The 13,706-nt window shown below is 37.4% G+C and overlaps 1 protein-coding gene across 1 annotated transcript; it reads right to left on the bottom strand.

Moving 5' to 3' along the window:
* Positions 1–1,899: 1,899 nt before the first annotated feature.
* LOC103558586 (tripartite motif-containing protein 43-like) lies at positions 1,900–13,503 on the bottom strand. Its single transcript, XM_070623926.1, has 7 exons — positions 13,362–13,503; positions 9,865–10,270; positions 9,066–9,161; positions 5,362–5,592; positions 4,857–4,879; positions 3,904–4,001; positions 1,900–2,579 (listed from the first exon to the last, which is right to left on the bottom strand). The coding sequence occupies exons 1-7, from the start codon at positions 13,388–13,390 to the stop codon at positions 2,086–2,088; spliced, it is 1,377 nt and encodes a 458-aa protein (XP_070480027.1). The 5' UTR covers positions 13,391–13,503; the 3' UTR covers positions 1,900–2,085.
* Between the last annotated feature and the right edge of the window lie 203 nt (positions 13,504–13,706).

The raw sequence follows: 13,706 nt of genomic DNA, 5'->3' as shown, positions 1-13,706 counted from the left end.
CCTGAGCTAACATCTGTTGCCAATCTTTTTTTTCTTTCTTCTTCTCCCCAAAGCCCCCCAGTACATAGTTGTATATTCTAATTGTAGGTCCTTCTAGTTCGACTATGTGGGACACCACCTCAGCATGGCTTGATGAGTGGGGCTAGGTCTGCGCCCAGGATCTGAACTGGTGAAACCCTGGGTCGCCAAAGAGGGGCATGCAAACTTAACCACTCGGTCATGGGGCTGGCCCTGCTGGTTATTTCTTATGATGTATTCTCATAAATATTTTCATGGGTTATTCTTGAATATAAAAAATTAATGTCACTTCTGCTTATAAGGGCACTGCCATGAAATAATTCACGTTCAAGAACATGTTCTAAGATACTGATTATTCTTACAATGGAAGGGAATGAGACACAAATTATTTAAAGTTTACTTCAATTTAACTAGCTTTATATATCTCTCCACAATAAATGTTTGCTTGTTCTCCCTTACTGTTGTATTTCTTCGTCTTACTATTTTTATTCTAATGTAAAATAAAATTTAAAAATAGGTAAGGATTATTATTAAAAGATTATGATGTTATTAAAATATATAGTACTATAAAATTGTATGTTCTGGGGGGCTGGCCTGGTGGTGCAGCAGTTAAGTTCACATGTTCAGCTTTAGCAGCCTGGGGTTTGCTGATTCGGATCCCAGGTGCGGACATGGCACTGGTTGGTAAGCCAAGCTGTGGTAGGTGTCCCATTTATAAACTAGAGGAAGATGGGCACAGATGTTAGCTCAGGGCCAGTTTTCCTCAGCAAAAAGAAGATTGGCAGCAGATGTTAGCTCAGGGCTAATTTTCCTCAAAAAAAAATTGTGTGTTCATATTGCTTCTGTCATCAAATAATCCATCATGCAACTCATCTGTCATTAGACCCCTGGATTTTAGAACCACTTCAAATGCAATTTATCTCTTGAGTACTTTTTAATTTCCATAGCAAAAAGCTTTCCTGTATAATCTGATAAATATAAATTCAAGATATCTGTGACTATAGCTATCATGATTAAAATTACTGAAACCTCCCAGATATGCAGTCTTAGTATCTCTATCAATGTCATTCTTTTAAGATATGTATCCATCAATAGTTTGTGTCTCTGTTATAATTTGCTGATCCTACGAATTGGAAAGTCAGCCTAATTCACATCTTTATTAACTAATATTCCTCAGTATTCTAATTTGATTTTGGTTACATTTGGAAGGCTTTTTAAAAGTGATATAGCAAGTTTTTACTTATTACATTGTATATCTATTAACTAACTCACACATTTATTGCAAGTCAATTATATCTTTTTTTTTTTTTTAAGATTGGCACCTGGGCTAACAATTGTTGCCAACCTGTTTTTTTTTTTAAGGATTGGCACCTGAGCTAACAACTGATGCCAATGTTTTTTTCTTTTTTTCTGCTTTATCTCCCCCAAACCCGCCCTGTACACAGTTGTATATCTTAGTTGCAGGTGCATGTCAATTATATCTTAAGCTTTGTGTTACCTACTCAGAATATATATGTACATAAAGCAGACATAACCTTTGCTTATAACAGGTGAACTAGAAGGGAGGCCAACATTAGGTTGTGAGCTTTACAAAGAAAAGTACAAGGTGTTCTGAGTCCATACAATCAGGCAACCTCATTTAGTCCAGAAGCGTTAAAAATAGTTCCATGAAAAAGAGATTTTAAAACTGAGACTTGAGGCAGAAACTTGATTTAGTGGATACAGAGCAGGGAGAAGAGAATTCCAAGTCTTTGAGAAGAAACCTGTGCTCTTGCATTAAGCCATTAAGCTGAGTAAGCACACCCAGGTATTGTCTTACCTCCAGCTACCTTAGAAATCAAGTGAAAAGACAAGACACAAAATAAAGATCGCACAGTATTCTAAGAGAAATTATTTTTATTTAAAGAGAACTGAAACAAATTCATACACTTAACATTATCAGCCCCTCTAAAAATAGGCAATACATTTTATGAAGGGAGAGGAAGTTAAAATCAAATAGGCACTAAGTTAGTTCTCTTGGCTGTTACAACCTTGACCCACATGGTCAGGTTTCTGACTGGTCCCTCATTATGGGAGTCCAGAGCAAAGAAAAGGTTTGAGAGGAGAAGAGAAAGAGCATGAGAGGAAACTACAAATGAGGGAACTATTGGCCACATTAACAAAGCTCACTACACCACATTCATAATCCAGGAACACCCCGACATAGCCTAGAGGCCTTTCTACATACTGAGGTAATAGTGGAGAGGAGGTAAAAAGACTGCACCCATTGTCCTCTTTGACACAAAAAAGTAGAAAAATTCCCTCTGAGTCAACAACCATGTCATTCCTCATTGTCCAAGAATCATTACAAAATCCAATGACCCAGTTCCAACAGTTCCCCACATACACCTCCCAATAGTGTTGACCAGAAGTGAATGACTGGGTTCCCCATGCAAAAAAATATTTAGATCTTGTTGGATTATTGGCAACCTCAGGATGATCAGCACCAAAGAGAAGACATCGCAGATTTTCAAACAGGGGGATATGACCAGTGACTATTTCATTATCCAAGGAAATATACACTGCAAGAAGAAGGATACAGTCACGTTAATGAATAGTGTTACAAATCCCTGATGGACGTGGGCTTTATATAGCATCTTGGTTTCCTAGCTTCACTGGAAATGGGCCAGGACAGTGAGCGAGAGAAGAGGTAGCTGCTGTAGTCCAAGTTATACTGGTCTGTCTCCCGAACGGGCAAGTCTTTTCTTTTTAAAGATTGGCACCTGAGCTAACAACTGTTGCCAATCCTTTTTTTTTTCTGCTTTTTCTCCCCAAATCCCCCCAGTACATAGTTGTATATTTTAGTTGTGGGTCCTTCTAGTTGTGGCATGTGGGACGTCGCCTCAGCATGGCCTGATGAGCCGTGCCACGTCCGTGCCCAGGATCCGAACCAGTGAAACCCTGGGCTGCAGAAGCAGAGTGCATTAACTTAACCACTTGGCCACGGGGCCGGCCCCACAAGCAAGTCTTTAACTGGGTAAAATGGGAGAAAATCATGAATTTTCTTGAAGTTATAAACAAGAGAGATATCGTTAAACTCTGGGTATTTTCTCTGGAACATTTGAAATTGGGAAGTCATTAATAACTCACAGTCAATTACAGAAGTAGCCTGCCCATCTCCTCAGAAAATGTGAAATGATGATAATAATTTATAATATAATAATAATAAATACAATATAATAAATATTATTATTATTATTCCTAAAGAGTGATCACTTTGCCTCAGACTGAGGGTTTTTAACTAAAGCATGTAAAAGTAAAATAAATTGAAAGAAAAATCGGTATTTTTTTAGAAGTGGTTTCTTTGTGAGAAGTTACTGCCAGAGTATCTTTGGAGAAGGAAAGGATAAATCTAGTGAAATAAATTGTCAGCTTACTTTGTGGATGTTGTATATGAACATTCATTTTATGTTTTTAATAAAATTGATTATACAAACCATTTTTGCATAATGTGAATAAAATATGCTCTTAGTAAAGTGCATTTATTACAAAAAGTTTTAAAAACAAAAGTTAGAACAACCCAAGCATCTCGCTACCAATGATAACCACACCTACCTAAAACTTGGAGGGCACTGAATGTACCTGCAGATTTACATGCTTCGTGTGAACAGTTCACACTAAAGCTCAACATGCTTCAGGCACCAAATATCTTGGCCTACTGTTTACTTTCAGATAGGTTTTACAATCTATCATATTTGGCTTTTCTCTAGATATCAGTTAGTTTTTTTTCATAAAGATGAATTTGGTAATAAATGATCCCAGAAAAGAAACCACAGATTGAGCACTGGTGAAAGATTACTAAGAGAGGAGAATTTGCAGCTGTACCACCAAAAAGTTGCCTGTTACCTTGGGATCGGTTGAGCCTGTCTATCAGTCCAGTGATGGGCCATGAACTGAGCTGTGAGTCCACAGGTTGGGGCATGTGCAGCTGCACTGACTCACTCCTGCAAAGAAGGACACGTAGTTATTCTTTCTTAGCTCAAACATTTCATCACAATGATTCTATCTACGTCCTAAGGAAGATACTTCCTTAAAATCTGCATAAGTAGGATCAAGGGTTATGAATGTAACTCCACAAACTAGGGAATGAAGCAAATGTCGATTAATTTTATGAATTAAAATAAATCCAATCTCACCTCCTCACAGTTCAATCCTAGCATGCAATTCAAATCAATCATGATTGTATCTGGTTCCTCTTAGCCAATCACAGAGCTATGCAAAATGGCCGCAAATTGAGAACATTCAAGAAGGACATTTTGATTTCTAATCCACACTAGTCACCTCTGAAATGCTCATTGTCTATTTAACCACAGCGAGAGGTTGAGGAGTTTAGCTTGGACAGGGATGCTGCTTCCTAGGACCCAGCTTCACTTTGTGCACCAGACAAACTTTCCATTTGAAGTCAGAGACTGCCACGTGCTACATATGGAAGCCCCAAACCTTTGATGAGCCTGCCTATGCCTCCCGGCTCCCACTTGAAGCTTCTGTGAAACACTTAATCTCCCACACAATCTTGTCATGACTTTGGGCCACATCCTCAATGTCTTTTTACATTTCTAAAAATTAAAATAAGGAATGGTAGTTGTCTTCATGCAATTTTTGCACAAACCCTGCAAAGAACACCTCTGCCCAACTTCACCTTAAAGAAAACAACAAAACCGTTTCCACCTTTTGAGAAAGGAAAAATAAATATATTATGAAAGAGGTTATATTATCATAATAAATTATGCTCCCATTTCAGCAGCAGCAGTTGGATCACTATTACAAATCTCAAACCTTTAATATAGGGGCAAACTTACCTTTTCAATATGTTTTCAAAATGCTGTAAAGAGAAAAACGAAAAGATAAAGTCTTAGTATACATCACAAGATTGATAGTGGAGACTTATTTCTTATTCCCAAGGGTGAGAGAACTCAAATTTCAGGAAATCATATCATGTACATGGAAACAGAAAGGGAAAATGAATTGTGTAGACTCAAATTTCTCATTGTTGTCAGCTCCAGATACATATCCATATATCTTCAAACAAGCTTCTCTGTTGCAGTAGTTCAGTCGTTGAATGTGTATTAGCAGAATTTTAGAAGGAATTATTCTCTAGGATTTTTGTTACCTACTTTTTCACAAACCCTTGTTATTGTTGTGTATGGCAAGAATGACCCTTGGTCATTAGCGTTACCCAGATATGTAAAACCCTTATCAAAGCATCAGAAAATATCATTCCAAACAGGTGATGGAAGCCAAAGAGAACATGGACTAATATGGACTATCCAAGCAGCCCGTGACTTTCCATTCCTCAGTCCTTACCCGCAGCAGTTCCATGTCTGGTTTATGGCACATTTCCTTGAGCTCCTCATACATTCCTCTTAGGAGTTTCCCCTTTAGGTCCATACTGTCTTCACTTTCCTTGAGTTGTTGCAAAATCTCTCTGCTTTCCTTTTCTATTCTCTCCAAGTGATGTTTCTCTTCCTTGTAGAGCAATTGACACACCTTCTGATATTCAGTCTGGATCATCTTCCTCCGTAGAGTCACATAACCCTGAAGTGACAATGGATTAATTAGATCACATATTCAGGCTGATTTTATCCATGTCTTATTATCTACTGTTTGTCTTCTGACATTTAGCAATTTGGTACATTCATTGAAAACAGAAATTTAGGGAATCTTTTATTTCCCCTACTCATTTCATTGTTTATCTAATTGCACCAGAAGTCAAAATCTTGACTCTAACTACTTTCCCTCAAAAATCCACATTTTTGGGGCCGGCCTCGTGGCCGAGGGGTTAAGTTTGCAGTCTCCACTTCGGCGGCCCAGGACTTCACCCGTTTGGATCCTGGGCGCGGACATGGCACCGCTCACCAGGCCACGTTGAGGTGGCGTCCCACATGCCACAACTAGAAGGACCTGCAACTAAGATATAAATCTATGCACGGGAGAGCATTTGGGGAGATAAAGCAGAAAAAAAAAGAACATTGACAACAGCTGTTACCTCAGGTGCCAATCTTTAAAAAAAAAAAAAAAAAACCACATTTTCTTAAAAACAGGTACTTGTGATTTAATAATTGTCTTATGTAGTATATCTAAATCCATTTAGTCTCTTTTATCTTCAGATACATTACCTACAGAGTGACTCTTTGTTTTCAGGAAATTATAGGAAATATTACTTCATAGAATAAGATAAGGCATTTCTAAAACTGTTACTTCCAGGGCAGCGAACTGCATGCAAACCACAACCTTCTATGTCCAAGTACGGCTTGATGCTTCCTCTCCAAGACTATGCCCTCCACTTAGCTGACTTCTACGCTATCCTTGGAGACTCGGTCAACAGACAACTACCTCCCAGTATGAATTCCCTCCTTCTCACTCTTTTTTCATTTTCTCTTTCCCTTCATTCCTCTCAACTTTTAAATATGGTTTATTTTCTCACATTGTTTTGAAAACAAAATAAAACATCAGGAGCCAGCCCTGTGGCCGAGTGGTTCAATTTGCGCGCTCCGCTTCAGCATCCCAGGGTTTCGTCGGTTTGGATCCTGGGTGCGGACTTGGTACCACTCATCAGACCATGCTGAGGTGGTGGCGTCTCACATGCCACAACTAAAAGGACCCACAACTAAAAATATACAACCATGTACTGGGGGGCTTTGGGGAGAAAAAGGAAGAATAAAATCTTCAAAAAATAAAATAAAATGTCTCTTCCATTCCCAACATTTTAATGAAACCACACTCTTCATCTCACCAAAACCTCTTTTGCTGAATCCACATATTTTTATATGCATGTTGCTAAGAAGTTTTCATATTTCACCAGTTCTTCTTTCTATAAAACCCACATACTGTGGGCTTCAAACAAATCCCTCTCTGTTTACCTTCCATCATTTTACTTTTACCAGCTCTTCTTTCCTAGTTAACTGGACCCATTAGTACAGGGACTCCCCAAGTTATCTTTCCATGTGAAAACTTTATTCTTTTCTTTCTAAAAAATCTCATGTGGTATCCATCTATTACAACACCTAGAATATGCTGACAATTGTGAAATGTCCCTGTCCAGGCCAATCTTTCACATAAGCTCTGAACTCATTCATCCAATTGCCTACTGCATATTTCTGGTAGGATATCTCACAGAAACTTAAAGTGCAACGCTTCTCAGAGTAAGTTTATCTTAATCCAAACCACCTATACCTCCTCCATCTCCAATCTTAGTTATGCTCCAATTTCAAAGCAGAACCTATCTCAGTTTTTCAATTTCACCCTTTTAACATTCTACATCAAACAAATCGCATTTTCTGACATTTCCTTCCATAAAAAATATCCCTAGAATCCTTTCACTTCCCGTTATCTGTGATCAATCCACTCCTGATCTTTCCTTGAAGGATTTCTCAACTGTCTCCTACTTGAGTCCTTGGCTCTCATTTTGAAGTCTTCCAATCAATATTCTCTCTAAACTGCAATCTGAATGAAGTTTCCAAAAAAGTATGGTGATCATATTTCTTCTTTGCTTAAACTCCTTCTGAGTCTTTCACTTGTATTCTGTTTAGTTGAACTTCTTAGCATATATTAGATGAATCTTCAGTAATATCATACCTAATTATCTGTCTCCTTGATCTATGCTCCACTTGGATCCTTCTGTTCACCACACTAGTCACATGAAACCTCAGTATTCCAAATAAAGCTTTGGTTCATCTTACATACGGTTCCAGCACTTAACGTGCTTAACTGTACTACTCATAAATACATCACATTCAACTTTTAGGTCTGACTTCAAATTTCTGTGCTTTCACTCATTCTCCTTCATATAAGGGTCTTCACAATGGAGAAAGAAAGGCAAGTGTAGTGTGGAGAAATAATGTTTAGGCTGAGATGTGTTATCTCTTCCTAAAAAGCTATTTCCCCAAATAACCACATGCCTCAATTTCTGACCTCATGCAGCTATCTGCCCAAATGTGATCTTCCATAGTACATTTATTCTGATAACTATATTTAAAATTCAATTTTTTCAAAGCTACTTTATTTATTTACCTTTCTCAAAAGCAATGATCACAATGGATCATACTATAAATTTTATATTTTGACTTGTGGTCTCCCGCCACTACCTCACAAGATCCTTGAGTGCAAGATAATCTGTTCCTTTTGTCTATTTCTACATTGGCTTAGAACAATTACTAAGACACAGTAGGCACTGGATATCTCAAAGGAAAAATATTGTAAGTTATATCTGTAAGGATATCGCCATTAAATAATCAAGAGAATTTTGTTATAGCTCCTTGTCATTCACACAGCCCCATTCTGATCCCTTCATTAGCGGGGAGAAGTGTCTTTAACATTGTTTGTTCATGTATTTCCGTCAGGAAATCTTCACCTCTATGAGAAGAACATAGATGTACTTTTATTTCACCTCTCCTACTAGTAGCGTTCAATTCATCTTTTTGAATCAACAAATGATAGACTTAAAGTCATCAGCCATGCATTTTGGTCACATTTTGAACTGACCTGTGCTCCACTTCCAGCCATATGTCAGCACTGCCTCTCTTATAACACGTGTTAACCAGGATGAGCTTTGTAGAACCCCAGCTTCCTCATGATTCCTCTAGTTTCTAGTCTCCAACTCTCACATTTACGTGCCTGATATCCCCATGAATTTCCAATTTCAAATTGTCCTTTACCATCAAAATAATCAATAAATATCTTTCTGAATATTCAAAGACTTTTTTTTACTTCTAGGAAACCCTGTGTTTATCGTATCCACTGATTATTATATCCCGTGATGATAGTGATTTTTCTATACCTTTTGGTGTGTTATAGTGTTACCCAGGAAATAAAGCCTTTTAGCTTGATATTTTTTAGTCAAAATCCTAACAAAGGGACATACTTCTCGTACACGATTAGGTGGAACTCTTTTTGCTAATGGTTAGTCACACATAGAAGTCCACAAACATTACGATTTTAGCTCAAGTTCTTATTGTATAATCACTATGCATCCCAAGCCGGTGCTGAAGGAAACAGAGTCCCTTGCTTACCTCCCATGTTCTGATTTTCCTGATTTCTCTGTTTCGATTTCTCTGATTTTCTTGTGTCTTTTCCCACACAAACCTCATTTGTTTCAGGAGCTCTTGCTGCAAAAGAACCAGAAATGTGAGCATCAGAGAAGCTGATACTAAAAATGTCAGATCCTAACAGATGTAGAGGAGCAGGCACTGTAGAAAGATACATGGTCACTAAAGAGGGCGAAGAGCCAATGCATTTTCATTGTCAAGTATGGGAGACTTTTATAACCATGGAATAAACCTATGTTGAAAAGGGTGTTCCACCATGGTGGAAACTGGCCCTCAAACTTTATCACCTAACCAACTTTTGTTAAGTGAATCCTGTCTCTGATTTTAGTTGTTGTGATGCTAGTTCTTATCTCCCACTATCCTACATTTAGCTAAGACAGTGTTTCCAAATAGAGTCCATTAGAGTAGGGTTTTGCAATCACAGTTATAGTGGCCAATAATCGTTACTGAAATTAACAGATTTCTCTACCTTGATCTTACAGCTTCAATCACTATTGAACTACCACTTTGGTTTGAATTACCAGTTTCAATCACGATCAGCATCAGCACTACCATCAACTCAAGTTGTAAGATTTTAAATGTAAGTGCTCTAAGATTGAGGACATTTTCTTCAGAAGTTTATCCTAGTGCTTGACACATAATACTAGTCAATATCTGCTTTCTATGTCACATACATGAATAATAATCATCTTCACTTCCTTTTTCATAATCTCTCAGATAGTGGTTAGCCCAGATTCAAACTCCTCTCCCAGACATTGCTTACCCGGTATTCCTCAGCAATCCAATCAATGGAACAATGTCTATGAGCCACATGCTCCTTAGATTTACAGCAGAGCAGACAGAGAAAGTCCTTGATAACCTCACAGAAGAAGTTCTTTGTTTTCAGGTGTATCTCACACATCTGTTCTGCAGAGCTCAGGAACTGGTATGGTCTTGCCCGTCTGGCAAGGAATACCTGTGTCCTCAAAATAATATTGGTTTTAAAATTCGTTTGATGTGATATTTCCCTGCACACGGGGCAGCGAGGAGGATGTTGGGCTCCCTCCCAGCAGATACAGAGACAAGGCATACAAAAGCTGTGGCCACAGCCTATAGTGACTGGGTCTATGAAATAATTCATGCACATGGAGCAAGTAAATTGATTCTGGAAGACGTTGGAATCCATGTTTCTGAGGAGAGAAAAGAAAAGAAAGAGAAAATTATTTTGTCATGGGCCTTGAAAGAAGTGCATTTTCAAAATCATTAAAAATACTAAGGAGCATGAGAATTATCTACTTGCTGTTCGTACAAATACGCTAGTGTATTGTATATAGCAGGACAGGCTATGTGTTTCATATTACAGATAAAGGATGCTGAGGAACAGAGAGTGCTCATGAGTCAGCATATTGATATGTCAAACAAGGCCTTCCTATCAGGGTTCCAGCTCCCTAGCGCAATTCCAATTTTGTTTATCTATGTCCTCTCTTCTAAATGGACCTGGGAATCAGTAGTTCAGATCCAATCCCCAGCCACAGAATGTGGGTCATATTTCACCTAAAATAATCATCCTTATCCCTTTGCCAGTGACTGATTACATGGCCATTTGACCCTATTTGGCCAATGAGGTTTAAGGAAATCTTAGTAGGAGGATCTTTAAAAGCTTTATTTGCTCCTGAAAAGAAACATAAAGAAGAGTCAACTGTTTTATGTTCCTCTGGACAGTGTTTGAATGATGCATGAGACTGTCATTTTGTGACCGCAATGTGTACTTGTCCAGAAACCAGAGCATACACCCTGAGCATAACATAGAAGTGGAAGACATGGGTCTTTGACAATGTCATTGAGGCATAACCAACTCTGGGACTGGCAATCAATAAACGGAAGAGGAATTAAGGAAATAGAAAATTCATTTTACAACCGTCATAATTAATAATATATTCAGGCAAGAATCATGAATGGATGTGAAAAACCCTGGTAAAACAGTATCAGCCCAAAGATTACTTGTTAATAAGTTCCTCACTTTGTTACCATCAAGTAATATGTTAAATTATTCAATTAAAAAATACATACTTTCAGTCACCATAGATTGTGTGTAAATGTTTTCTACAATTATATGCTAGCTGTTATCTTCTCTGCCTATGAGAACTTGAATGAGAGGTGTTGCATATTTCCAAGGCTGAACATTTATTTTTGGTCCACAATACATGAAGTAAACAATTGCTTTATTGAACAAGTATAAAATTAGCTTTAAGATACCTCTTTAAAAAAATGCATAGCAATGAGGCTATGATGCCTGCAGATATATTTCTAAATAAAAGCTTATGAGGGGGATTTATGGACTTCTGAGTGCTGACCACAAAATCTTTAATGATATAGAAAGCCCTTCACTCAAACATGGCCAAAATGAGGGGGTAGTTTGAGGACAGGGAGAAAGTTTGGATTAGCCCTGTGTAGGATGGGTTGTAAGGTGGCCAAGAATTCATCATTGAATATAATCATTTCTAGATTGATAACATTGCTGATGGTAATACTAAAATCCTAATAGTATAAGGTAATACTTATCCTTTGCTAATTCTCAGCATTGGATTGGCTCCTCTTATCAGGATTACCTATCTTAATCTCCTCAACAATACCATTAACATTTCCTATTTTTACCAACACTTAATGATGAGGAAACTTGACATAGTTTAAGTAAAATAAGTCACCTGTCTAAAAATCACACATTGAAAACATGATTGATTCAGTACTCAAATATAGATCTTACTGATAGAAAAAAACACTAAACTTCAGTGTCCAAGATTAACGTTAAATCAAGCCACGTTTACTGATCTCTAAACTCTACTGACAGTAGTCTACTATAAGAAGTCATAGTAAAGAAGACAACATTCTGGTAATCATTCACGCAGAGTTTGACAGGTGATATAAAACAAGTTTTAAAAAAGGAAATTGTTGGGCCTGGCCCAGTGGCTAGCAGTTAAATTCGCACACTTGCTTAGCAGCCTGGGGTTGGCCAGTTTGGACCCTGGGTGTGGACTATGCACCGCTTATTAAGCCATGCTGTGGCAGGCATCCCACATATAAAATAGAGGAAGATGGGCACAGATGTTGGCTCAGGGGTAATCTTACTAAAAAAGAATAAAATAAAATAAAAAGGAAATTGTTATAATGAAGAAACGTGTAATGTGCTGTGGAAACAGAAGAAAGAACCCCCTACTGTTTTACCATTGCTTACACAACCATGCTAGACATACACTCACTCAATTCATACAATCAAATTTACTTGTTTTAATGGCCTAGAATATTTTGTTAGGAACATCCTCTCCTCATATTCTATCTTATTTTTAATACAGAAAGTTGATTCACTTGAAGCTAAGTGTTATATAGTTTGTTCAGATCCTACCTATTACCTTCATTGCGAAAATTTCAAAGCAATTGAACTTATCTCCTATATCAACCCTGATACATTCAAGAAATTAATGATAAAAAGAAGAGGTTAGTAACACACTCATAAGCCAATCAGACTCATTATCTAGAATTCTCACTCTCTATGAAATGATGTATACCTCAAGTCAAAATGACTATCAGCAGCAAATGACTATTGGGTTTTAAAATAAATGGATTTGGCTCATTACAGAGTTCTTATTTTCATCCTAGGTGAATTCAGAGAGGCGTCCCACATCTATAACTTCCTCATATTAAAGAGTGTCAGTTTTCTGTAGGTCTCTCCGGTTCACAAACAGTCTAAAATCTAACTCTGAAAACTGAAATCCAAGTCTGAAACTGAAAACTGAAGACACATCATTTTAAACTCTCAACCTAACATGAGTTTTTTTTGAGTAATACAGCACATTGAATAGACCAGTATTCTATGTAGACCTGTTATACAAACATGTACATATATATACATATAGATAGCATAATATGAATCACTCAGTAGACATGGATACATGAATTACTACCTATGGCAACATAATACAATTAGCGTATATTTATTGCACCACCTAAAAAACTGCCAGCTGCCTGGTGCCAATTATCTTCTGTACCCTCAGTTATACATGAACCATCAAATTACACAAAAAATAAGAGGAAAAATAATCATATTAATCATATTAACTCATAAAATATGTAGAAAGAAGAGAGATTGCAACTATATAATGGAGTAAATTTAAATGCAACCATTTCTACTACTAAATTCTTTGGGAACTACCTAAACAAACAGATATATGGATTAAAGTTCCTATTTTTAAGGGAAAATTACTTTTATGTATATGGAGTACTCACCTTTGGGTACTGTGAATGGATTTTTCCATTCTTGTTAAATAGGTAATTCTCTTAAATTCAGTTCAAGGATTAGATGCTCACTTCCTGGTAGTGGTAAATTTCAGAAGTCTCCGCAGCCCAGCCAACTCCAAAGACCATGGTTCTGGAGAAGAGTGAACTTGGCTCTTTGCATGATGTTATATAGATTCTCTGAAAACCACACCCATTTCCTCAAAGAGATTAAGTTACCAAATCTTTGAAAAGGTGTTGGTATACATGATTAGATTTTTGTAGAGTGGGAAACACACCCTGATGCCAGTGATTGAATTAAAACTTTCTTAAATCTACTTAATCAACCTGCCACAT

This window comes from Equus przewalskii, chromosome 6 (assembly GCF_037783145.1).
Source record: "Equus przewalskii isolate Varuska chromosome 6, EquPr2, whole genome shotgun sequence".
Classification (NCBI taxonomy): domain Eukaryota; kingdom Metazoa; phylum Chordata; class Mammalia; order Perissodactyla; family Equidae; genus Equus; species Equus przewalskii.
This window is presented reverse-complemented; position numbering and strand designations above follow the sequence as displayed.

Excerpts from the sequence above, each read along its gene's own strand:
- LOC103558586 (XM_070623926.1), bottom strand. The coding sequence starts at position 13,390 with ATGGAAAAATCCATTCACAGTACCCAAAG. Across the intron at positions 9,162-9,864 it reads GGATTGCTGAGGAATACCGG|CAAGAGCTCCTGAAACAAAT; the intron begins GTAAGCAATGTC and ends GTTCTTTTGCAG. Across the intron at positions 4,880-5,361 it reads CAGACATGGAACTGCTGCGG|CATTTTGAAAACATATTGAA; the intron begins GTAAGGACTGAG and ends TTCTCTTTACAG.